Genomic DNA, 24970 nt, shown 5'->3' on the forward strand with positions numbered 1-24970 from the left:
GGACAGTGGCGGACTCTTGTGGGTTGGCGGAGCCGTCATGTGGTGCGGAGTCGACCACGTGGTGCAGTTGTGTTTAGGTATCTGGCGACCAGAGAATTACAGGCGTTCTTTGAACATATTTGTTCATTTATTCACCCACCTATCCACCTACAAGTGCGTTCTTTCATTTATTCAATCCATAAGAGTAAAGTAATAGAGATATTTGTTTACAGCAGATGTCTAATAGTCGAAAAATATTTATTGCACACCAACTCTGATGGCCAACAAAATGTTTGCTCTCATTACCTTGTATTGGGGTAGACGGACTATAAACTAGTATACTAGTACATAAATGAACAAATTTTACTTAATGGCAAGCGCTATGAAGAAAAAGTGGGGTGCTGTGATTGTGATGGGCGGGGGTAAGTTGGCTGGGATGATTAGGGAAGGCCTCTCTTTCACACGTGGATTTGGAGTACGGAAGGAAAGCACTCCAAGTACAGGAAACAGCGAAAATGAAGATTAACAGAACTAAACTTGATGTCCTCAAGAGAGAAAAAACCGAGGGTGGGTAACGCGAAATTCCCTAGTAAATTAGCGTTAAAGTTGCCAGAAGCGTTCTCCTAACTCATTTTTATCCTACTTAAAACGCATGCACACTTAACACCCTGGGTTATTTTCATTTTTTTTCAGAAATAAATGAGGTGGGTTTTGGGGCCGGTTTAATTCTCATAACTTTTTCTTTCTGGGTGTTTTAGACGGTTCAAGGTTTTGTGTTAACCGAGAACCCTAGATATAGGTCAGGTAACTGCACTGTTCCAAAACACCTGTTGTTTGAAGTCGTGGATCCGTTCACTGAAGCTTTCTCAATGATACTTGCTTACATTTCTGTTTTTTAAATGAATGTGTGTTTAATTTAATTGACCAACTGGATTCAGCTAACATATGTGGCGCACCATCTCTGTTCATTAGACGCTAGAAGCTGGCCAGGATGCTGGGAATGGGATAAGAGCCTGAGATATGGGAAGGGACCACGGAGGACCTTAAGTGAGGGAGATAACTTGTAAAACTAGCCAAATACCCAACAAAGGTAGAAAGGAGGCAAGTACAAATTAATACAGGAGCTAGAAGCCCAAGCGAACTACTGGCAGAGAGAACCTAGCGAAGGCTCCGAGGTGCCAGCTGTGTGGGTTTCCATGGAAACGCCTCTCCCCCGCCTCCCCGAAGGCTCTGCCCTCTCACCACTGAGAGCCAATGACTGGCGGGGGTGGTTCCAGCGCATGCTCAGGAGGAGTCAGCGCTCGGGTGCACAGCCTCGGGTTGTGAGCGGAGCTGGGGTGCGCGTGCGCCCTCCCGTCCGGCGCACGCGTCTCCCAGCATTCAGTTGGTGCGCGGGCGGCGGGCACCTCAGTCCAGTAGGCTTCGGCGGTTGAGTGGACGGAGGCTGACGGCTGTTACGCCGACGCAGGCCAGGTGGAGGGAGAGGTCGCCGGTGCACACCCGCCAGCCATGAAGCCCCCCGCAGGTACCGGGCGCCCATTGGTGTTGGCCCCGCTCGCCGGACCCAGGAGCCGCGCGCACCGTCCCTCGGGGTGGCCCCTGGGGCCTAAGAGCGGAGCCCAGTGACTCTCGAGTGACCCGAGCCCAGGCAGGGGAGGGGGGTCAGCGAGCCCGGAACCCCGAACCCTCGGTTGCCGAATGAATGAACAACTTTTCCAGCGCTTCACTCATTCGGCAAACTCCGTGTCGCTTTTGATGAGGATGGGTCTGGCCCTTGGGTGGACTCTGAGGGAGTTCTAGACGCAGTTCCAGAGCCAGAGACGGACATTCAACAGGCAAAAATTAAGCGAGGGCTTTAGACAGTCGTCGGCGCCGGGGCTGGTGGTGCTTCTTTAGGGAGGGCGGTCCTGGAGGACTTCTCGGTGGAGGTGGCATTTCACTCAGCCTGGACCCCGTGGGGAGAAGCAGCTGTCCTGCGGGAGGAGCGTCCCAGGTGGTGGGACTCGCGAGGGCAAAGGCGGGGAGGCAAGCACACCAGCAGGGCGTTTGGGGAGCAACAAGTCATTTTAGCTGGAACACAGCTGGGAGTCCCTTTTATGGGAAGCACAAAGGGGCGCTATGGAAGGGTTGGTTTTCATTTAGGGGAGCGATGCCACCCGCATACTCTATTTTAGAAAATCGCCCAAGATGTTGAGTGGTGCCTCCTGGAATTTTCTCTTGCCCACCTATTCTCCCTCTGTTCTTTCTGCAGCCCATTGTGATGATGATGATAATTGTATTCATGCTGATAATCATAATTATGGTTATTCAGGCCTCAGGGAGGCAGGAATGTTGTCTGCCTTGTTTGCTGCGGGATTGTTAGCTCAGAGACCTGGGACGTAGGTGACAATCAGTAAATATTTATGAAAAGAATGGGCCTGCTCCAAGTTTTCAAATCCTAGTTCCTCCGAAAGGTTTTCCCGACAATTCCACCCAACTCGGACCTCCCGCCTTTCCTGAGCTCCTGGAGCCCTTCTTTACCACCAGATTTAATGCAGACTCACAGTCCCTCTTGTGCAGTTCTTGAAATCCAGAATGTTCTGCAAAGATATTCTCTAATTTGAAGCAGTCATTTGGCCAGAAAAATCGAACCTCTATTGAGGTGAAGAGGCTCCCCCCGCCACTTAGTGTGTATCAGTGGAAGTAAGCTGCCCGGCTTTGAACCCCACCTCTGTCGCTTGCTGGCTGTGGCATCATGGCAAACTCAGGATTCCCGTCTGTAAAGTGGAGCTACGTAGGGTGCAGAGTACAGAACTGCCTGAGAGTTCAGTGAGGTCAAAACACCCTGGAACACACAAGAAGGTTTTCAAGTGACAGCTGTTGTTTTTCTTTTGATTTATTTATTTATTTATTTATTTTTGGCTGCGTTGGGTCTTCGTTGCTGCGCGTAGGCTTTCTCTATTTGTGGCAAGCGGGGGCTACTCTTTGTTGCGGTGCGCAGGCTTCTCATTGCGGTGGCTTCTCTTGCTGCGGAGCACAGGCTCTAGGCGCGCGGGCTTCAGTGGTTGTGGCACACGGGCTTAGTTGCTCCTCAGCATGTGGGGTCTTCCTGGCCCAGGACTCAAACCTGTGTCCCCTGCATTGGCAGGTGGATTCTTAACCACTGCGCCACCAGGGAAGCCCGACAGCTGTTGTTATAGGACCACAGTCTTGTATCCAAAAACTCCTGGGGCTAGGGACATCACAGTAATCAGGATTTGCCCCTCTTTTAGAGAAGTAATACAATACAGATGTTCCAGGTTCCATTCAGGGAGGTTGGGGGTACCACCCTGCAGTGCAGTTATTCTTTCAGTGAAACGCAGGTACATGCCGGATGTCCCGCTCAGCACCGCTGACTTCGGGGGCGGGGCCTCTCCTGGGGGCGGTCCTGGCTGCTGTGGGGTATTGAGCAGCACACCTGACCCCGCTGAGGCAGGAGCATCACTCCCTAGTGGTGACAACCACAGACGTCCCCAGACATCCCCCAGTGTCCCCTGGGAGCAGGATCACCTTGTGCTCTAGCGGACCAATCGCCCTGTGCGTCCCCAGAAAGCCCTGGGGCCTCGCCATCTGTTCTGGGAAACTGTGGGCTCTCCCCAGCCTGTTACTCTGACCCTGATTCCGAGCCTGAAGCAGACACGCCGGGTGTGGGGTTCTGTTTTCTGGGTCCAGCCTGTGCAGGAGACGCCCTGGACGTGGCGGCACCTTGCTCGGCCGTGAACTACCTCCGGTGGGATCTGAGTGCCCAGCAAATTGGGGAGCTCACCACCGAGCTCATCGAGGAGACCAAGCGCGTGTACGACCGCGTGGGCTCCCAGGAGCTCCAAGATGTGTCCTACGAGAACACACTCAAGGCGCTGGCCGACGTGGAGGTGTCCTACACAGGTGAGCCCTGCCCAGACTGGGCGATACCACCTCCTCCCCGGGGGCCCGGTGGAGAAAGGCAGCCCGGGCTGGCCAGCTTGCTCCGTCCCCGAGGGCCCAGAACGGCAGCGTCAGGCAGTGTCTGCCAGTTCTCCTCTTGGGGAGCCGGCTCACATGCCAGCCTTGAAACTGGAGCCCCTTCTCACCCCTGCCCGTGTGCCTGCCCGGGGATCTGTTTGTTTTCTCTGAGCCGCTGAACTTGGTCCCCTTTGGTTTTCTCCTCCCATGGCGCCCTGGGTCCCCTGATACCCTGAGGCGTCCTCATCGCCACCCTGTGGGTCCTTCCCTCTTCTCCTCCACAGTCTGTCTGCTGCCTTTGTATGTCAGATACACAGCTCGCCTCCCAGAGCCCCCTCTGCAGAGGTTGATGAGGCAGAGAACTCTGAGCCGAGGAGACCCCCTGGGCCCGAATCTCCAGAGCAGCTGTTTTTCTGCGAACCGTCTAGAATCCCTGAATTCCAGCTGCGGGATTCTCACATGTCCCTGACGCCTCGCCGTGCAGGGTCTGCTTGCCCCTGGCCTGCAGGCTTAGACTCCAGAGGGTCCGCCCTGGGGGGACCCAGTGTGCCTTGGGCCCAAGGGTGAGGGCTGCGGCTCAGGCAGCGGATGGAGAGGCCGCAGGCCGGCTCTGCCCCCCAGTCCCCTGCTCTGGCGGGACAGGGGTGACGGGCTCAGTCTCCCCTCTCATTTGTGGCAGGAGGCTCTGGAGGGTGGATGATGCAAATTCCCACCTCGGGAGGGACCCTGCCAGACATGATTTGGTCTCTCCTACTCCACTTCTGTGGCCTTTTCTTTCCATCTCCCCTCAGTAACCTGAGTAATTTTAAAGAAAACTAGAATTGGACCATGGCACTCCCCTCGACCAACTCCGGTGCCTTCCCACTGCCCTGGGGGTCAAGGTGGGAGACCTCGACGTGGCCTCTGGGGCCCAGCCACGCGCCGCCTTGCCCCTCATCCTGCGCCCCGTCTGGGGGCTTCGTGCCAGCCGGGGAGCCCCTCCCCTCTGCTTGGCCGGGCGTCGGGTTCTTTGAGCACAGATTGAGCTCCGCCCAGCGCCCCTTCCTGTGCCCCATCTCCCCACACCAGCCACCTGGACTAATCCCACACTCTGGTGTTTCGTTGTCATACTCGGTGCAGTCACAGCCTGCAAATCCCAAACGGACAGAAAAGGCTGTTTCTGTCCTTTTCACAGCTTGCTCTCGGGCCACCGGCATGAGACCCGCCCAGAGCCCCACCGTGTTTGGCCTAGTCAGCTGAGCCGGTGACTGCCCTGCAGAGGTTTCCACGCTGCAGCTGACCCACCAGACCTGGGCCATCTCGGTAGCCTGGAACCGTGGAAGCCACCAAACTGTGATGTTAATTCAGGTCTCCCCCATGCAAAGTATATGCTTTTTTAAACACTGCTGTGTTGAGATAGAATTCACATACCACGTAATCTGCCCACTTAAAGCATAGACGTCATTGGTTTTTAGTGTATTTAGCATATCCAACCTTCACCACTCTCCAGTTCCAGAGCCTTCCATCACCCCAAAAAGAAGCCCCGACCCCATCAGCAGTCACCCCCTGACAACACTAACCCACTGTGTCTGTGGATCTTCCTGTTCTGGACGTTTCCCATCAATGGGATCACACACTGTGTGTCCTTCTGTGTCTGACTTCTCTCACTGAGCATCGTGTTCTCAGGATCCGTCCACGTGTCAGTGAGTGTCGGGGCTTCACCCCTTTTCATGGCTGAGTGATGCCCCCGTATATGGAGGGACACGTGTCCAGTCATCTGCTGATGGCGTCTGGGTCGTGTCCACTGTTTGGTTACTACGGATCATGCTACTGTGATGGCGTGTGTAGAAGTTTTGGGTGGAGGATGTTCCGTTACTCTCAGGTGTGCACCTGGGGGTGGGTCTGCGGGTCATGTGGTGACTCAGCTGAAGCGTGTGCTTTCACAGCTGCCACACGTTCTGTCTCACGAAGCGTACACGTGTGCCGTGAAGTACAAAATCTTTGGTGAGCTGCAGCGTAGCCATGGGCAGCCATGGCTCTTTTCTGGCACCGAGTCCCTTTGGCCTCTTCCGGTCTCATCCTACTCCCTGTTCCGGTCCCTCTTGACTTGGGGTGTCCTGAGCTAAGTTCCTTCCCTTTTGGAATGTGAGTCCCCGAGGACGGGGGTAACTGCGCCCATCTCTAGCCTGGAACTGGCACCCACCCGTTTCCACCCGGGGCCGTTTTCACACCTGTCCTGTCGTCTCCCTGTTTCAGTCCAGAGGAACATCCTTGACTTCCCGCAGCACGTCTCCCCATCCAAGGACATCCGGACAGCCAGCACGGAGGCGGACAAGAAGCTGTCCGAGTTCGACGTGGAGATGAGCATGAGGCGGGACGTGTACCAGAGGATCGTCTGGCTGCAGGTGAGCGCGCAGTGGGACCTCTTCAGACTGGGTCGTTCCGCCCCCCGGGCTTTACGAGGTGTCAAGCTGGAGGCAGCCCTGCAGGTGGGCAGTGGGCACCACAGGCTGTGCGCCGGGCCTGGGGAAGGTGGTGAGTTTCACGGTGGGGCCGTTGGACCACAGCAGACGACGTTAGAAACGTGACAAAGACGAGTGGGAGGGAGGAGAGGAAGCATAAAATGCCTTCCCGGGTCCACACGTCACCTCACTTTCCCGACCTTGCTGGGCACACCTAGAGGGGACGCCCAGTCTCCAACGTGAGGTGAGGGACGAGTAACACGTGTGTGCACTTCCTGCCTTCCTGTGGGTGCTCCGTGCAGCCGGCCGAGCACTGCTGCCTGTGTCGGGGGGACCACAGATACTTCTCACGTGGCTGGTGGGTGGTTCTTAGAACCCGCTGATGCGTATCCCTCGGGACCAGGGGAGGCCCCTGGGTGCTTTGTGCAGACACAGGGCGGGGGCCTCTGAAAGCGCAGGCAGTGCTGCTTTTAACAGACGTTTTCACTGACAGAATTAATCGTAGGTTCACGTGCAGTTGTAAGAAATGATTCAGAGTGGTCCCGGCTACTTGGCCCCGTTTTCCCCAATGTCACCTTTTGTGAAAGTAAAGTCAGCGTCCCAGCAGGCTCCTGACGTTGACACAACTGCCCGTGTCATCCGCTGCCCTGGGAAGGTCCCCAGCGGCTTTCGGTCTGGGGCTCTTCCCAGTCAGGCGAGCATTTGTGTACAGCTTCTGTGCGGACTTCAGTCTCCATTTCTCTGGGGTAAGTGCCCATGACTGCGGTTGCCGAGTCCTGTGATGGCTGCTTTGTTAGGAAGTTTTGCTTTCTAGGAAACTGGCCAACTCCTTTCCAGAGTGGCTGCACTGTCTTGCACTGCCTCTAGCGATGACTCCCCTGTTCTCTGCTGCCTCGCCAGCACTGGGCACCGTCTCGATGTTTTGCTGCGAGCAGAACTTTGGTTATCTTGTTCTAGGAGAAGGTCCAGAGTGACTCGCTGAGGCCAGAGGCGTCGCGGTACCTGGAGCGGCTGATAAGCCTGGGCAGGAGGAACGGGCTCCACCTGCCCGAGGAGACGCAGGAGGTGAGCGCCTGGCCTGGGCCCCGCGTGCCTGCCTCTGCCCATCTTTCTGCTGCCTCAACCCCAGGAGGGAAGGTCCACGTGGACCAGCAGTCCCACTGCACCTGCTCTGCCCTCGGTCCTCAGGGTCACAGGGCTTCCCCAGAGCACGGGCGGCGTGGGCCCCTCTCTGCGTCCCGCCTCAGCCCCGCCTCAGCCGGGCCCCACGCCCCCTGTGGCTTTGCTGGGAGGGTCTCAAGGAAGGACCGCCTCCTCCGAGCCCACTCCACCCTGAGCCCCTGCTCCCACAGAGCTTCCGTCCTGACGCCAGGCCCGTGGGGCTCCCATAGCAGCAGCTCTGTGACTGTCGGGTTTCTACGGTTCAGTTTGGACTCCATCTACCCGGAGTCAGAGCCCGCAGGTCAGGGCTCGGCCCACGCCGGCCACAGGTCCACGTCGTCCTCTGCGCTTGTGGCTGACGGGCTGTGTCAGGAGTTCCCACGCACCCACCCCGAGTTCCATTCGTCGGCTAGCGCGGCCCCTAGAACACAGGCACCCAGTCCACGGACCGGACCACCGGGTTATCATAAGGAGCAGCCAGGTGGCTGGAGGAGGTGTGGAGGCGTGGGGCGGGGCCGGGGCTTCCAGGCCCCCTGCAGGCGCCCACCCGGCAGCTCTCTGAGCCCCGAGTTTACCGAGATTTTGTTCCATGAGCACGATTACATCGTTGGCCATGGGCCACTGATTCACGCTGCAACCCCTGTCCCTCTCCCCTCCCAGGAGGTGGGCAGGTAGTGGGGCTGTAAGATGCAGCCCATCCTGTGGCTTTAGGTTTAGGAGCTGTGTGCCAGGACTGGGGGCCAAGCTCCGACGCGTTTCTCCTGTAATTCACAGCGCGGATCCCGCTGGGCACGGAGGCTGGGGGTGATGGGAGGCTGACGAGCGCGTCCGCCTTCACCCCCTCCCTCCTCTCTGGGCTGAGCCCTGTGGCCACGCAGGTTCCCAGTGGGCCCAGCCCCCCGGGGCCTGTCCCTTCAGGTCCTCCCAGTTACCTGACACCCCTCTGCCCCCAACGTGGACCCCAGAGCCCTCAGCTCTTCCCACCCCTGGTCCAGCAGGACGGGGTCCCTGCAGCGCCCTGGCCAGGCGGGCGATGGGCAGCCCGGCCCCTCCCGGGAGGCAGCCTCATGGGGTGGGGAGGGGGGCGGGCACGGCGAGCCACCGATGGTCGAGCGCGTCACCTCGGTGGGGGGTGTGTGGCGCCGTGGCTGCACGCGTCTTGACCTCCAGGATCAGACCCAGCTCTGCCACCAACCGGCTGGGTCCCCGGAGGCCGGTCACTGGACCCCGTTGTCCCTGTTCACTCTCTGCAACGTGCGTGACCGGAGGACCCCCTCACAGGTGGTCGTGAGCGCTGACCGAGTCGGTTTGTATGGAGGACAGAGAACAGTGAGGCCAGCAGATGAGGAAAGAGCTTGTCAGTCGCGGTTCTGGGCAGGGGCCCGCCTCATCACCTAGGGCCTCCCGGGAGCACGAGGGTTCAGCAGCAAGGAGGGGAGGGGTGGCTGGGGACTGGAGCCTGAGGTGTGGGTCCCCGGTAGGAGCAGCTCAGGATCGGCTAGAATGACCCGGGGCTCCGGGCCTACGATGAGCGCAGGGGGACGGTGGCCCCGAGTGTGGGAGCCCCGTACAGAAGGGGCTGGGGTGCATCCCTGCGCTGGCCGGTTTGCGTCAGAAAGTGACAGAAGCGGTTAATGCAGGTACCAGGCCCGATCCAGGGCTCAGCGACAGTTCTCGTTACTCAAGAAAAACGCTGTCCCACTTCTGCTGGTGCTGTGCCTTGTGGTGGAGGAAACCGGGACTCGGAGGACTGTGGGACTCCAACTTCCAGGGTGGGCCGGGCGCGGGGGCCCCGAAGTCCTGCGGAGCGGCAGGCGCGTGGAGCTTCGAGGCTGGGGGAGGCGAGGGTGTGCACGCTGGGGCTGCGCAGACTGCCTTGACGCTTGAGAGCCACTGGCCGTAGGGACCACGGGGACGCCCGGGGAGGAGGGCGCCCAGGAGAGGCGGCCTGCTGGCACGGGGCGGGGTCCTCAGTGCCGCCCCGCCCTCCCAGGGCGCCCTGTGCTCCTGCCCAGTCGTGGCCCATGGGGCCGTGAGCCTGCAGGGAGGCCAGTGTCTGGCACGGCGCCTGCTGCCCGCAAATGCCCGGCGTCCCTCGGGCTGCTTCTGAGCCAGGCGTGCCCGACGAGCCCCTGCTCCTGGCAGAGCCAGCGGGCACGCTCCCCCAGCGCCCCTCCTGTCCTCCAACAGGCATGGCTGTTCAGCCCGGGAGCGGGGCGGGCGCACTGAGTCCTGGGCCGGGCAGGGGGTGCAGCCTGGGCAGGTCCTCGAGGCGCCCCGCCTGCTGCTGGCCCGGCAGGGGCCCCAGGGAGCCGGTGCCTTCCTCTGCACCCCACGTTGCTCCCTCCCCCAGGCAGGTCCATTTCTCCCTGTTTCTGAAAACCAGATAGACCCTGAAGGGGCAGGAACTTAGCTCCGTTGAAATGGCTGAAGCTTAGGCTGTCACCTTGGGGTAACTCCTGAGGAGGGTCCTAACAGTTAGGACCCGAGGCCCTTTCTCTCCCATCTCCCTCCTCTCATCCGCCTCTTCTGCCTTAACCCCCCTCCGTGCCCCCGCCCCCCGATCTCACGGCCGTCTTCTTCCTTCAGAAAATCAAGAGCATCAAGAAGAAGCTGAGTCTCCTGTGCATCGACTTCAACAAGAACCTGAACGAGGACACCACCTTCCTGCCATTCACGCGCGAGGAGTTGGGTGCGTGCGGGCCCCGCACGGTGGTGGAGAGGCGTCTGTGTGCCCCTGGCCCCCGGGAGGGCCTTCTTCCGCTGGGGTGCTCAGAGTGTTTGGGTCCCAATGTTCTGGATCCTTCCTTGGGGGCGGTTGCGGTCTGTCTACCGAGATTCTGCCTCAAAGGGAGTTGTCCCCCAAGACCCCACCCCCACCCTGCTCTCTGTGATGTTTCTTTAATCTCACAGGGTCCTCCCCAGCCTGACCCGGCGTGGGGTCTTGAAGGGCTGGGGCCTGGGCGGCTTTTGCAACTTCTGCCCTCTTCCTCGAATGCTTTATTTTGAAAACTTCACACCTGTAGGGAAGTGGCAAGAATAGCACCAGGGAGACCCCGTGTGCTCCCCGGGCCCGGCCTCCCTACGTGGATGCCGTGTGTGCTGTTCCTGCGCCAGGGCCTCCGGACATGTCTCTAGGAGCAAGGGCGCCTCCTGAGTCCCCGGGTGCAGGCAGCCCTCGGGAAGCAGAGCGTGGAGCGGTCCCCCAAGCCGTCCTGATGGCAGTCTTCACGTTTCTGGCCCCATCTGGCTTGAGCCAGGCCTCAGGCATTGCATTTAGTTCCTGTCTCTCCAGGCTCCTTCCCTGCTGATCGGTTCCTCAGCCTTTTACAAACTTGCTTCCGTCTTGCCCGCGCTGATAGTTTTGCAAAATCTAGGCCAGGTGGGCAGCGGCCTGTCAGCTCTGCCTGGGGTTCAGATGGGGCTGAGCATCCTCACCAGTTCTGTGTAACAGGCTGTTGCATAAGATGTGACACCTCGTTCGCCTCTGGGCGGGTGGGTTTTGGGGACACCCACGGATGCACGCTGACCCAGGCAGGTTTTTCAGGTCCATCACGCCAACCTCTGCTGCCCTAACTTCTGGTCCCCAACTCCCTGTCCTGGGCAGCAAGACCCACGTGGCTCCTGGGGTTCACGGGCCAAAGGGTGATCCCAGGCCTCTGGAAACTGGCAGCTGAATCTGCTGGCACAAGCTGTCCTGCGGGGCTGCTTTCCCCCCATCTGTCCAGCCCAGGGGCCCTACTGTCATGGCCCAGCCTCCCGGGCGAGAGGGTGAACCCCAGCTCCATGGAGCAGACATTCAGAGCCCTGGTGACCCGTCTCACAGGGCTGGGGTGGCGGCTGGACACGTGTGGCCAGCCTGGTGGGGTTTGACCCCGTCTGCAGTTTCAGTTCCAGCTGAGCAGGAGCCTCGCTGGGTTATTTTCTCCGGTTGTGGAAGGATCCCTGGTGTCATTTTACAGAAACATAGATGGTGTGTTCTTTCTCTGTTTTCTCCCTGCTTTCTGTCCTCCCTCTCTCTCCCTCTCTCCCTCTCCCTCCCCCTCCCTCCCTCTCTTTCTCTACCTCCATCCCTCTCCCTCCCTCCCTCCCCCTCCTTCCCTCTCCCTCCCTTCCCCTCCCTCCCTCTCCCCCTCTCCCTCCCTCCCTCTCTCCATCCCCCTCCCTCCCCCTCTCGAGAGAGAGTCATACACATACATAACACTTTGGTTTCTTTCCCTAAATCTCAGTCCTAAGGCAATTTCCTCTAGGCGTCTTCTCTGTAAAGGCGCCATTCTCCGTTCATAGTCAGTCATTTCTCCAGAGAAGCTTGGAGGTTGTTTCCTCTCATTTGTTTTCACCCACTAGTCCTGTGTAATCTCTTAGTTTGTATCTTCTTGTAAGTCAGAACTCACCCCCCCGCCCCACCCCACCCCTCAGTACTTGCTGACCAGTGTCTTTGTATGTGTGGGCTTCCAGGTCCTGGTCTTCCTGGTGGGGTGCGGTCCCCTGCTGTCATCACTTACTTAGATGCTCATTGTCCCAGTGTGGCCTCGAAGAGCCCCTCAAGTGGACGTGTCCCTGTGATTCTTCAAGCACCTGCTATTTGACACAGGGTGGGCCGGGCTCACTTTGTCCTCTCCCTGGCCCAGCCCGGCCTGGCCCTGGCGGGATAGTCAGAACGAAGGTCTGGCTGCTGGGTGTGCGCCCAGATGCTGGGAGCTATTGCTTCTAGGCCCCCTCAGCTGACGAGAGCTGTGTGCACACACGCGTGCAGACACACATCCACGAGTGCCTACCAGTGCCTTCAGCTCAGGTCGAGCAACTAGGGATTCGCCTCGTGGCACCCCTTCCATGCTTTCACCACCTTGTCCAACAGTGAGAACCGGCTCCTGGGTAAGTGTGAGGCTGAGAGAGAGTCACAGGGTCTTCCAGTCCCAGTAGGGAGGAAGAGCCGGTTCGGGGCGAGGGTGGCTCTCCCTCAGCTGTTTCTTGTTGGGTTAGGGTTAGCGTCACGGGCACACCTGTTGGGGCCTGCCGAGACGGCCCACCTGAGGGGGATCCTCTAGGGTTCCTCCACCCCTCGCTCAGCTCCCAGGCCCCAGGGCTGAGCTGGGTGGCGAGGCTGGGGCATGAGGGGCGGTGGCCTTGCATCGCCCAGGCTGTGAGGCACAGGTCCCTGGAGGTTTTAGTCTGAGGGCGATGTACCCGGGTCTCCATGCTAAGAGGACAGGCCAGGTTGGAGGCCAGACATTGCAGCAGTGCTGACAGCTGGGATGGGGCGGGGGCACCGCCCAGTCAGGGCTGCCTGGCGGGTTCTGCCTTCCACTGGTGCCATCCGCCCAGAAAGGACACAGAGGAGACGGCAGCCCATGCCATCCCGGGGTGGACGCCGTCCCGGGCTGGAGCCTGTCCCGGGGCGGACGCCGTCCCAGGGTGGACACTGTCCTGGGGTGGACGCTGTCCCAGGCTGGAGCCTGTCCTGGGGTGGACACCGTCCCAGGGTGGACGCTGTCCCGGGGTGGGCGCTGTCCCGGGGTGGGCGCTGTCCCGGGGTGAACGCCGTCTTCAGGTGCAGGCTGGCCTGGGTGGAGCAGAACATAGCTTTTCCTCCCCGATGGCGTCCTGATGAGGAGAGCAGCAGCTGTCTGAGGCGGGAGAGCCCTTGACGTGGCTCCTTTGGGTGCAGAGGTGGGAAGTGGGCGTTTGGGTAGGCCGCACCGGGCACTGTGCTCCCTGCTGGCTCCCGTTCCTCACTTCCCACGCGGGAGGGACGCCCTCCCTTCCCACCTGGGTCGGGCAGCCCACGGGTCCTTTCAGAGCTCCCCGATTTGGCTTCCACAGGAGGGCTCCCTGAGGATTTCCTGAACTCGCTGGAGAAGACCGAGGATGAGAAGTTGAAGGTCACCCTCAAGTACCCGCACTACTTCCCCCTCCTGAAGAAATGCCACGTGCCCGAGACCAGGAGGAAGGTGGAGGAGGCCTTCAACTGTCGGTGCAAGCGGGTGAGGAGCCCGCCTCTGCCGGCTCAGTGCCCGGAGGGGCCCACGAGCTCGCTCCGCCCCTAGCAGGTGTCCGGGGGTCTGCCTCCGTCCCCCAGGCTCCCCGGGGCAGGGGTCTGAGCCTCTTCCTGAGCTCGTGCTTCTGCTCCCTCGCTCTCGAGCCTTAGCCTCAGGTCCTCTCCCTCTCGGGTGTTGCCGGATGCCCGAGGAGCTCGGATTCGCAGAGGTCCCCCCCATCCCCTCTCTGTGCCTAGCATGTGGGCTGGGCCTTCTCGCTGTGGCCCGGGCACGGCCTTGACATTCAGACATCGGGTTCTGCAAGGACACTTGTGTTTGGTCCATACCGCGTGTGGCTGCAGTCTGTGCTTCTCCCATTTAGCATCTTCAGTAGATGGGGGCTGTGCATGAGCCCTTCATCTTCCCCGCAGACACCACTGGTGCTCGCTCGGCCTCGCAGGGGATGCGGGGGGCACGGGGGACAGTCCTGTGTCCCCCCCTTCTCGGCCTGCAGACAGGCCACGTTGGTCCTGTGGTGACTGGGGGCTCCCAGGAGAACCCCACCGCAGAACCGGAGAGGTGGCCCCAGAGAAGGTGGCATACGCCTGGGGCCGGGCCTCAGCGGCCAGCCACGGGCCACCTGCAGCAACAGGTGTCTCACCGTCCAGGGGCTGGGTGTTCGGGCGCCGTGGGGATGAGCTGCTGTCTGCACAGCAGCCATGTTTGTATTGTTGAGCCTGGGGAGGCCTCTTGGTGGCTCCTGGAGAGCCTGGCCGCATTGCTTCCCGCCCTTGGCCTTAGAGCCCATCACGGTTCACGACCTTTCTGGTTCCAAAGGACCTGTTTATAAAGACCACATGGTAGGACAGCACCAAAGTGTCTAGAAATCTGGGCCAGGACAAGGAGGGAGGGGTATTGGCTGTGCGCGCCAGCGGCCTGAGAGCCCTGCCCACCTGCAGAGACCTGGCCCGGGGCCCCACGGGGAGGGCATGGCCCATGGTCCCCAGCGCCGGCCGTCTCTGGGTTCCAGGAGAATTGCGCGATCCTTGGGGAGCTGGTGAGCCTGCGGGCCCAGAAGTCCCGCCTGCTGGGGTTCAGCACGCATGCCGACTACGTGCTGGAGATGAACATGGCCAAGACCAGCCAGGTGGTGGCCACTTTCCTAGGTAACCCTGCCTCCCCCTGGGGCCCAGTGGGGAGCGGGGTGAGGCGGACCTGGACTGGACGCGGTGCTGCCTGAGACCCCACTGTGTCAGCCTGGGGGTCACCTTCCCAGACCCTTCATTCTGCCTCGAGGGGCGCAGGGTTGGGGGCGGCTGGGGAGCCGCCCCAGGGACGTAGCCGAGCCTCTCCCCTCCGCCCGCAGATGAGCTGGCCCAGAAGCTGAAGCCCCTCGGGGAGCAGGAGCGGGCCGTGATCCTGGAGCTAAAGGAGGCCGAGTGCCAGAGGCGGGGCCTGCACTTTGACGGGCGCATCAACGCCTGGGACATGCGCTACTACATGAACCAGGTGGAGGAGACGCGCTACCGCGTGGACCAGAACCTGCTCAAGGAGTACTTCCCCATGCAGGTGGTCACGCGCGGGCTGCTGGGCATCTACCAGGAGCTGCTGGGGCTGACCTTCGACCTGGAGGAGGGCGCCACCGTGTGGCACGAAGATGTGACGCTCTACACGGTCCGGGACACGGCCTCGGGCAAGGTCATCGGCAAGTTCTACCTGGACCTCTACCCTCGGTGTGTGCTTGGGGGAACGTGTCGGCCATGGGCCGGGGATCCTCTGCGGAAGCTGGGCCTCACCCCGCGTCCCTCCCCAGGGAAGGGAAGTACGGGCATGCGGCCTGCTTCGGCCTGCAGCCGGGCTGCCTGCGGCAGGACGGGAGCCGCCAGATCGCCATCGCGGCCATGGTGGCCAACTTCACCAAGCCCACGCCCGACGCACCCTCCCTGTTGCAGCACGATGAGGTGGAGACCTACTTCCACGAGTTTGGGCACGTGATGCACCAGCTCTGCTCCCAGGTGGGTGCGGGCGCTGGGCTGCGGGCAGGAGCCGGGGAGGGCCCGGGCGCGCGTGGTCCTCAGGCATGTCCTCGCCGCGGGATTCTTCAGCTGACGTCACCCCGGACGTGGCGACGCCCTCGGTGTCAGCTTCCATCATCAAACCCCACTCACTGAGCACGTAAACAACGGAAATGGATGTCCTGGAGGCTCTGGAGGCTGGAAGCCACTGATCAAGGTGTCAGGGCTGGTTCTCTACATGTTAAATACATGTACTCAAGAGTTGCCTTTAAAAAAGAAAAAAAAAGGAACGTTGCCTGCAAGTCTGGTGACAGCCAGTGATGAGAACCAGAGGGAAGGCTCTGGGGCCGGGAACGCCGCGCCCAGTGAGGCCCTGGGGCTGCTGCCAGTCTCGGTGGAGGCTCAGCAAGTCCCAGTGACTTCCCCACGTGGGGCCCCCAGCTGAGCGGCCGGGCCCAGGACCCACTGCTCGCTCAGTCTTCCTGCGGTCAGCCCTCCGTCCCGAGAGCGATGCTGTCACAGGCTGCACCGGAGCACGTGGGGACAGTTCACTGAGCTGTGCAGCCGTCACTACTGCCATGTTTTGGAACATTTCCATCACCCCGAAAGTGTCCCACATGCCCTTAGCTATCACTCCCTCCCCAGCCCGTGACAACCAGGAACCCACTCTCTGACTCTGTGGATCTGCCTGTTCTGGACGTTTCCCATTAGTGGAGTCGCATCCTGTGTGTCCTTCTGTGTCTGGCTTCTCTCGCTGAGCATCGTGTTCTCAGGGTCCATCCACATGGTAGCGAGTGTCAGGGCTTCACCGCTGTGTGGCTGAGGGATGTCCCCGTGTGTGGAGGGACCTCTTATTACTAGTATGTTTACGAGCAGAAGGTTTTGACTTTGAAGTTCAGTCTATTAACTGTTTTCTTGCACGTTTTGTGTCCTATGGAAAAAATTATTCTCTAACCCGAGGTACTGAGTTTATCCTGCCTAGTTTCTTCTGCCTTTTCTGCCTAGAAGTTTTGTAATCAAGCCGTTAATTTTGTTGTTGTCCACTATGGTGGAGTGTTGTCTGTGGTGTGAGGCTGGGGGTCACCCTCTGTCACCACGTTGTCGCCACCGATCCCCACGCAGCCACATGTGATGTGTATTTCTGTTTAAAGACACCTGGTCTGATAGCAATTGTTGATTCACTCACGGCGGGGTTGTAACCCTCGCCTGAAGGAAGCTCATCTGACACACGCACTGCCCCCGTGAGCACGTCACCGCCCTCCTGCACTTGGGACACCAGCCAACACTTCAGCTCTGTGCTCGGAGCCATGTTGAGCAGAGAAATCACCCCAGAAACAAAAATGCACACATTGGAGCATTCAGCAGACCGTGAGAAGGACGCTTGTTTGCAATTGGGGCTGGAACCGGAAGTTGGGGGTCAAGTGACCCAGGAGTGAGGAGGCAGCGTCTGCCCTGCTCCCTGGGGCCTGGGAAGGACATGCCGGGGTCACTGGGCTCGTGTGGACCCACACCTGCCGGGCCTGGGTTCCAGCCGCACTGCGTCAGGCGCCGTGTATTCAGGAAGAATTTCAGGCACGAAAGAGGAGCAAAGAGCGACTGCCAACGGCCGCCATCCGGTTGCGCCGTGTCCGCACCTTTGCCTCCTGGCTGCGGGGCTTTGGCTGGAGAGTGTTGGTTCCATGGGTGGGGAGGGGGCGCGGTGATCCACGGGGTGGTGGGCTCTCTGCACCCCTGTGTTCCGGGCAGGCCTGGGGTCCGGGGTGGGCCCTCCTGCAGCTCCACAGCCTGCCTTGCAGGCCGAGTTCGCCATGTTCAGTGGGACACACGTGGAGCGGGACTTCGTGGAGGCACCTTCGCAGATGCTGGAGAACTGGGTGTGGGAGGTGGAGCCGCTGCTCAGGATGTCCCAGCACTACCGCACGGGCAGCGCCGTCCCCCAGGAGCTGCTGGACAAACTCATCAAGTCCCGGCAGGCCAACACAGGTGCGGCCGGGCCAAGGGAAGGGAAGGGGGCTCCCAGACCGCCCGGCTGGAGAGGGCGGCCTGGACACAGAGCCAGTCCCACGTCTCCTTCCTCCTGCCCCCCAGGCCTCTTCAACCTGCGCCAGATCGTCCTGGCCAAGGTGGACCAGGCCCTGCACACGCAGACGGCCGCAGACCCAGCCGAGGAGTATGCTCGCCTCTCCCAGGAGATCCTCGGGGTCCCAGCCACGCCAGGTAGCCACGCGCGAGGCAGGCCCACCTTAGGGGTTGGGGTGGCGGCCACTGCCCGGGTCAGGAAGATCGTCTAGTGGTGTGTGAAGGGGGACCGACCAACACCCTCCGGCCGAGGCCCTCGGACCTCTGGCCTCTTCCCGCCTCGGTTCTTGGGCTGGTCCCTCCCGCTGTGGCCCGTGGAGGCCAAGGGTGGGGTGGGCGTCTCAGCAGGTGCTTTCTGGAGAGCCTGGAAGGGGCAGGAGAGGGCTTCATACCCCGGACGGAACGCGTCCACAGGTTTGCACGTGCATGTCGGTGTGGACACGGGTTCACTCCCTCGTGAGTGCTTTAATCCGCGCTCTCCCCGTGGCGGAGGGCGAGCCCTGATTCATCCCTCGGAGCCTCGGCAGCTGACCTTGTAAGAGGCTTAGAGGTGAACCCTCGTGAGCTTCAGCAGAAAGTGGGCAAAGATTTATTTGTGTCCCTCCACTGAGTTGCCTGCAAGGTCCCTGTTTTCTTGAAGTGTTGGGCCAAGTCTCCCTCTAGTGGCAGGGGTCTCAGACAGGGCTGCTTTGAGGCCCCCGCTCTCGGGAAGGGGCACTGAGGGGCCAGGGGGCCAGGCAGGAGCCTCTCCACGTGTGTCCCAGGGACCAACATGCCCGCGACCTTCGGCCACCTGGCAGGCGGCTACGACGCCCAGTACTATGGCTACCTGTGGAGTGAGGTGTACTCCGCGGACATGTTCCACACACGCTTCAAGCAGGAGGGCGTCCTGAGTGGCAAGGTGAGAGGCCGGCCTGCTGCACAGACCAAGACCGCGGTCCTCGGCCTGGGCCTAGATGCCTGTGCCACCCGCCTGGGCCTGCCCGGCCCTGAGGACCCTGCCCTGGTCCTCCTGCTCCCCTGCCCTTTGTTCAGCCACAGCAGAGGTGGCCACACCCACACCCCCAGATCCCCTCCCTTGGATGCTGCTGGCCCCTGGAGCCAAGGGTGGGGGTACTCCACCCTCCTGCAGCCCCGCCCCCTCTCGGCAGGTGGGCATGGACTACAGAAGCTGCATCCTGAGGCCAGGCGGCTCCCAGGACGCCAGCGTCATGTTAAGGCTCTTCCTGGGTCGGGACCCCAAGCAGGACGCCTTCCTCCTGAGCAAAGGGCTGCAGGTTGAGGACTGCGAGCCGCCAGCCTGCTGATGGCACAGGGTTCTGCCCACCCCAGTGGGCCGGGTGCCTTAGCGCCCCGCCGGGGTAGGGGAGGGGCCGCGTGTCCCCCCAGCCCCTGAGTCCCCGGCGGCCAGCCTGGGCCAAAAGTCTCCACCTGGATGTGTCTAGAGAGCCTGGCGTCAAGGCTCCCACTTGTTGCACTAATACAGCCCCTTCCTGGGGAACTTTCCTGGTTAAAACACGGTTCTTTGAAACGGAGGCATTAAAAAAAAGGCTCCAGTCCTGGTCTCTGACTGCCATCCCTTCCACCACAGGAGTGGCATGGGGGCCATCACTCTGGCGGGAGTTCTGACCTTGGTCGGGTTCGGCCCTGGGGCCGTTGAAGGCTGCTCTCCGCTGGTGACGTGTCTGGGTCACTGGGAGACGGCTGAGCTGTGGGGTGAGTTCAGACGGGGATGGCCCCCCACCCTCGCCGGGCCGGCTCTCCAGTGATGGGGTGTCAGTCTCCTGCCGGCCTCTCGCCCATCACTGTTTGGCATGTCGGGGGCTGTGATTGGCGGGAGCTGGTTCTGGCGGTGGGCACAGCTGCGGGGAGCCCGGCCGTGGCTGGCCCTGTCCCCGTGCCCTGTCCTGCTCACGGCCGGCCGGCTGGCTCCCTCTGGTCGCCGGCAGTTCGTGAAGTCTGGGCCACAGCAAGGGGCTGTCTTCCTGGGTCCTAGCAGTTCTTCCCAAAGGCCTTAGGAGGGTTTTTTGGTGGCAGTAGGAATTCAGAGAGGGTGCTGCACCACTGGAGCGGTAGGGTGGGCTGGACTGTCCTGTGTGTCCTTCCCTGGCCTTTGAGCTCCTCGGGAGCCCTGCCTCCAGCCCTTTGTCCCCACAAAGGATGCCAGGCAGCGGAGCGAGGGCGCGGGCAGCGCCCTGACCTTCTCCCTGGGGCCCAGGCGGGCAGGCCGTGCCACGCTCTGTCCTCCCCTCAGCCTGCCCGCCCGTTCTCACCCGCCCTGGGCCAGTCGGCTGTGGACCAGGCTGTGGTGTCTGCCCTTCTGCAGCACTGGCTCAGCTCCCTGCACCCACTTCTGTGCCTTCTGTGTTCTGGGCTGGTCGCTGGCCCAGAGCCGGTGGGTGGGTGCCCCGTGGCCAGGAGGGCTGTTCGTATGAATTACCTGGGGCTCGAAAAGGAGCACAGCCGGCCTTCCGTCCAGGCACCTCTCGATGGATATGGAAGTGGCGTGTCGGGGCCTGGGGGCTGCTCGTCTTCCCCCGCACCGAGCCCCCAGATGGTCCCCGTGCAAAATCCAGGTGTGGCGTTGGCACCCCAGCTGTGTTCTGGGCAGTCCGTTGCAGGGGCCACAGGCCTCGGGCTGGTGGGCCACAGGGTTCCCAAGCGGGCAGGTCAGGACCGAGAGGGTGAGGCCTTTCCCCAGGTGCGGGGCCCAGACTGAATGCCAGCTGGAGGCCCATTTGCTCACTGCCCACCCCCCAGCCCCTGCCCTCACATCAGCCCCCAGGGCTGAGCTCAGGTGTTTGATGCCCAGGCTCCCTGGCAGCCCAGCCCATTCCCAGTCCTTCGTGGTCACTGAAGGACTTGGAAGCAGGTTGCTCCACAGAGACTGTTGTTCTCAGAGCCCTGGGCAGGGGGCAGGGAGGACAGGCACAGAGCCTTGCTGGGGTGTGGTCGCCAGGGCAGCCGGAGCAGCCTCCACACAGTAAGTAAGGGCATCTCACCAAAAGCAGTGCGTTTCTCCAGCCACCCTGGGAGCTGAGCTCAGGTCCTGGCGCAGGAAGGGCCAGCAGTGCAGCTGTTACCTGTCACTAGGGGGTCGTGCCACCTCTTAGATCCTCCCCCATCCCCTTCAGGGGTTGCGACAGGACCCCTGCAAATCGGGTTGTCACTCCTCCCCATCCCCTACCCCTCCTCCATGAGGGTGGAAGGAACACATTTTTAAAAAGGATGGAGTTTGGGTTTCTGGTGGCACAGTGGTTAAGAATCCGCTTGCCAATGCACGGGACACGGGTTCGAGCCCTGGTCCGGGAAGTTCCCACATGCCGCGGAGCAACGAAGCCTGTGCGCCGCAACTACTGAGCCTGAGCTCTAGAGCCCGCAAGCCACAACTACTGAGCCTGCGTGCCACAACTACTGAAGCCCGCGCACCTGGAGCCCTTGCTCCGCAACAAGAGAAGCCACTGCACTGAGAAGCCTGCGCACCGCAATGAAGAGTAGCCCCTGCTCACCGCAACTAGAGAAAGCCCGCGCGCAGCAACGAACACCCAACACAGCCAAAAATTTATTTATTTACTTATTTTAAAAAATTGATGAAACAAGCGTCTATCCAGGGATGGTTCGATACAAAAAATCTAGTCCCTCCACACGCGGGAGCATCACTTCGCCGTGAAAAGGAGAGAAACACTGACACTCGTTTACAACGTGGATGGACCTTGAGAACACGATGCTCAGTGAGAGAAGCCAGACACAGAAGCAAGCTGTGACGTTAATTGTAGGTGCCAACTTGACCGGGCTGAGGAACGTCTGGAGAGCTGGTAAAACATTTCTGGGTGTGTCTGTGCAGATGTTTCTGGAAGAGATTAGCATTTGATTCAGTAGACTGAGAGATCCGCCCTCACCCATTTGGGTGTCATCCGACCCATCAAGGGCCCAAGTGGAACAAAAGGACAGCAAAAGGGCAAGTTCCTTCTCTCTTCTTGAGCTGGGACGTCCCTCTCTTCCTGCCCTGGAGCTGCTGGTTCTCGCGCCCTTGGCCTCGGACTGAATCACACAGAGCCCTCCATAATTGTGTGGCCAATTCCTATGGTAAACCTCTGCTATTATGGTCTGTTTCTCTGGAGAACCCTGACTGCTGTGGCCACAGTGTCTGATGCCGTGCATGTGAAATGTCAGAAGGTAAATCCGTAGATGAGTGGTTGCCAGGGCTGGGGCTGGGGGGGGCTGGGGGGTAATGGCGCAAGTGTAAGGGGTTTCATTTTCTGGACGATGATCATTTTTTTGTTTTGGCCACGCCGCCCAGCTTGCGGGATGTATCTTATTTCCCCAGCCAGGGATTGAACCCAGGCCCTCAGCAGCGAAAGTGCCAAGTCCTAATCACTGGACCACCAGGGAATTCCTGATAATGTTCTAGAATTGATGGTGGTAATGACTGCACAACTCTTTAATTTACTAAAAAAAAACATTGAATTGTGTACTTTTAAAGGGTGCACCTTAATATGTGTACATTATATCCCAAATTTTAAAAATAAAACAATATCAGGGGGCTTCCCTGGTGGCGCAGTGGTTAAGAATCTGCCTGCCAGTGCAGGGGACACGGGTTCAAGCCCTGGTCCGGGAAGATCCCACATGCCGCGGAGCAGCTAAGTCTGTGTGCCACAACTACAGAGCCTGCGCTCTAGAGCCTGCGAGCCACAACTACTGAAGCCCGCGCACCTAGAGCCCGTGGTTCACAACAAGAGAAGCCCCTGCAATGAGAAGACCGCGCACCACAACAAAGAGTAGCCCCCACTCACCGCAACTAGAGAAACCCCGCGCCCAGCAACGAAGACCCAACTCAGCCAAAACTAAATAAATTTATCAAAAAATTATATACATATATATATATCAGGGATTCAGGGAACCTGACATCTGTGCACAGATCCTGGCCGGCCCTAGAGGTGTGGGGAGCCAGCTTGGCGGGAGACAGAGGGTCCCTGGCAGCCTTGGGGAGACCAGGCAGCCCACACGGGCCCATGAAGGAGCCTGGATGCACAGCTGCCTGGCCGGGAGTCTTTAAAAAATGACAAAAATTAACTTAGGCCGAGTGCAAAAAACTCACCCCACAAGGGAGTACAAAGCGATTCCCTGGACTTCCTGGCGGTCCAGTGGTTAGGACTCCGAGCTTCTACTGCAGGGGGCACAGGTTCGATCCCAGGTCAGGGACATTCCATGTGCCGCGGTACAGACAAAAAGGGGGAAAAAAAAAAGATTCTGTTTACGTGAAGCCCCAGAGGAGGCAAAACTGGTCCAGGTGACCGACAGAGAGGGGAGAGCCAACTGGGTCCTGCAGCCGCTCATCTGGCCAGGAAGAGCTTATGCACAGGGCAGTGAAAGCAGGTGCCTTTCATTGCGTGTAAATTTTATTTCAAACCCAACTCAATTCACAAAAGTAACCATGAGCCCACTCCAAAATCAACTGCCACAAGCACATTTTAATAACTGGAGGAGGAAGACTGAACGTGGAAGTGGTGCAAGGAAGGCAGTTTTGTGGTTTTATATTCTTTGGCAACAAAGTTCTTTTCCTTGACTATTATTCTCTCAAAACATGACCTTGGATGAGGCACCACTGCCACTCCGCTTTGGGCAGTGCTGGAGGGGCGCTCAGCAGCAGAGCTCAGACCCAGGCCCCCACCGAGCCTCACTGGCCGTGGTGTTTTCATCAGTGTTGCCTCAACACGTTTAAAAACTAATATATGTGTAGCTAAAAAATAAAAATAAAAAAAAAATAACTGAAATTCCCATCATGGAAAATAGCCATGCCCAGCCCCATGCTCCCCGGACCAGACCCCCTTTCAGCAATTTTGGTGGCTTCTGGCATTTTCCTCCGTGTCTCTAAAGTTATTTATGACGCTTCTCCCCTTCCTCCTGTTTTTTTTTTTTTTTTAAGAAATTTATTTATTTTTGGCTGCCTTGGGTCTTCATTGCTGCGCGCAGGCTTTCTCTAGTTGCAGCGAGCGGGAGCTACTCTTCGTTGCAGTGCGTGGTCTTCTCATTGCAGTGGCTTCTCCTGTTTCAGAGCACAGGCTCTAGGCGCAGGGGCTCATTAGTTGTGGCTTGCAGGCTCAGTAGTTGTGGCGAACCGGCTTAGTTGCTCTGCGGCATGTGGGATCTTTCCCCACCAGGGCTGGGAATCGGTGTCCCCTGCATTGGCAGGCGGATTCTTAACCACTTCGCCACCAGGGAAGTCCCTGAACATAAGTTATAATGAAATAATACTTCCGAGCGAGCATTCAAGCACACAAAAGAGAAGTCCAAGACCTTAAGAGAGGAACTGGGGTCCCTTAAGAGAGGGGGAGGGGCACCTGCCAGGGAAGACAGAGTTCGTGAAGAGAGGTGACGAACTCTGGGCCATCCAGTCGTGGACAGCTGTGGCCGAAGGACTCCATGGGGTGGGGGGCAGGTACCCAGGTCGGGTGAGGATGGCAGTGGACCAGGTGAGAGGTCAGTGCTGGACAAAAGGGGCGGGCTGCCCCCTCTCCCACCCAAAGAGCCCATGCAATTGGCCTGAGGTCCCGCAGCCAAGCAGGGACTAGGTCCCGGGTCCCCTCGGAGACCGGGTAGGACAACCTGGGTGGGGTCGATCCCAGCCCATCCATTCACCAAAAGAAATCCCACAGGGGGAAACCGGACGGCTCCTTCGCCCCAAAGGAAAAAAGAAGGCCCCGAAAGGCCGCTGGAGGAAAGGCCACCGGGACAGGTTGGCTTTAGGCGTGGGCACGCTGGGCTGTTCTCTGAGCATTAGAGGGCGGTGCTCACGTCCGAGGGCTCTGGCGGGTAGAAACCAGCCCAAGCCGGGAAGCACCACCACGTGGCGCGATCTCGGCTCCGGGCACTCTCCCGGGATGGGGGATGTGGGTGCCCGAGACCTCCCGGGGGGGGGGGGGGCCCTAGGAGCCAGGTGCGTGCGGGGATCGCGCGGGGGTAGGGGGGCGGAGTCTGGAGGCCAGCCCCGGCGCTAGGGGCCTCGGGAGAGGGACACCGGCCCAGAGGCGAGGACTGGGGCGGGGCGCCTTCGCGCCCCCAGGGCCGGGGCCGCCTCGGGCACCTACCTGCGGCCGCTCCCGCACGTGCCACAGCGCCCGGCCCGCCCCAAAGCCCGTGGCGGGGGTGGCAGCGCCACGTGACCGCCCCGCCCGTCCCGCGCGTGCGCCCTGCCCGGCGCCCCATTGTTGGCGGCAGCCGCGTCACGGGGGCGGGGCCGGGGCGGGGCGGCCGGCGGCCGGAGGGAGGCGGCGGGAGGGCGGAGGGAAGGAGCGTCCGCGCCGCCGCCGCCGCCGCCGCCGCCGAGGAGCCGCCACCGCCGCCGCCTAGAAGCAAG

The 24970-nt window shown here is 60.3% G+C and overlaps 1 protein-coding gene across 14 annotated transcripts; it reads left to right on the plus strand.

The window, feature by feature from the left end:
- Positions 1-1346: 1346 nt before the first annotated feature.
- On the plus strand, positions 1347-24725 carry THOP1 (thimet oligopeptidase 1). Of its 14 annotated transcripts, none has more exons than XM_073803522.1 (13): positions 1347-1504; positions 3670-3882; positions 6175-6323; positions 7338-7445; positions 10131-10233; positions 13365-13525; positions 14550-14685; positions 14886-15252; positions 15333-15534; positions 17331-17517; positions 17623-17751; positions 18351-18514; positions 24270-24725. In XM_073803522.1, exons 1-13 carry the CDS (start codon positions 1489-1491, stop codon positions 24609-24611), a joined length of 2277 nt encoding a protein of 758 aa, XP_073659623.1. In that variant the 5' UTR covers positions 1347-1488; the 3' UTR covers positions 24612-24725. The 14 variants fall into 14 exon arrangements, with proteins under 14 accessions (XP_073659623.1, XP_073659633.1, XP_073659626.1 ...); XM_073803532.1 differs by having other exon boundaries at positions 18355-18514; positions 24270-24372; XM_073803525.1 differs by lacking the exon at positions 24270-24725 and adding an exon at positions 18765-23381.
- The last annotated feature ends 245 nt before the right edge of the window (positions 24726-24970 follow it).

Source organism: Tursiops truncatus, chromosome 3, assembly GCF_011762595.2.
Source record: "Tursiops truncatus isolate mTurTru1 chromosome 3, mTurTru1.mat.Y, whole genome shotgun sequence".
Lineage (NCBI taxonomy): Eukaryota > Metazoa > Chordata > Mammalia > Artiodactyla > Delphinidae > Tursiops > Tursiops truncatus.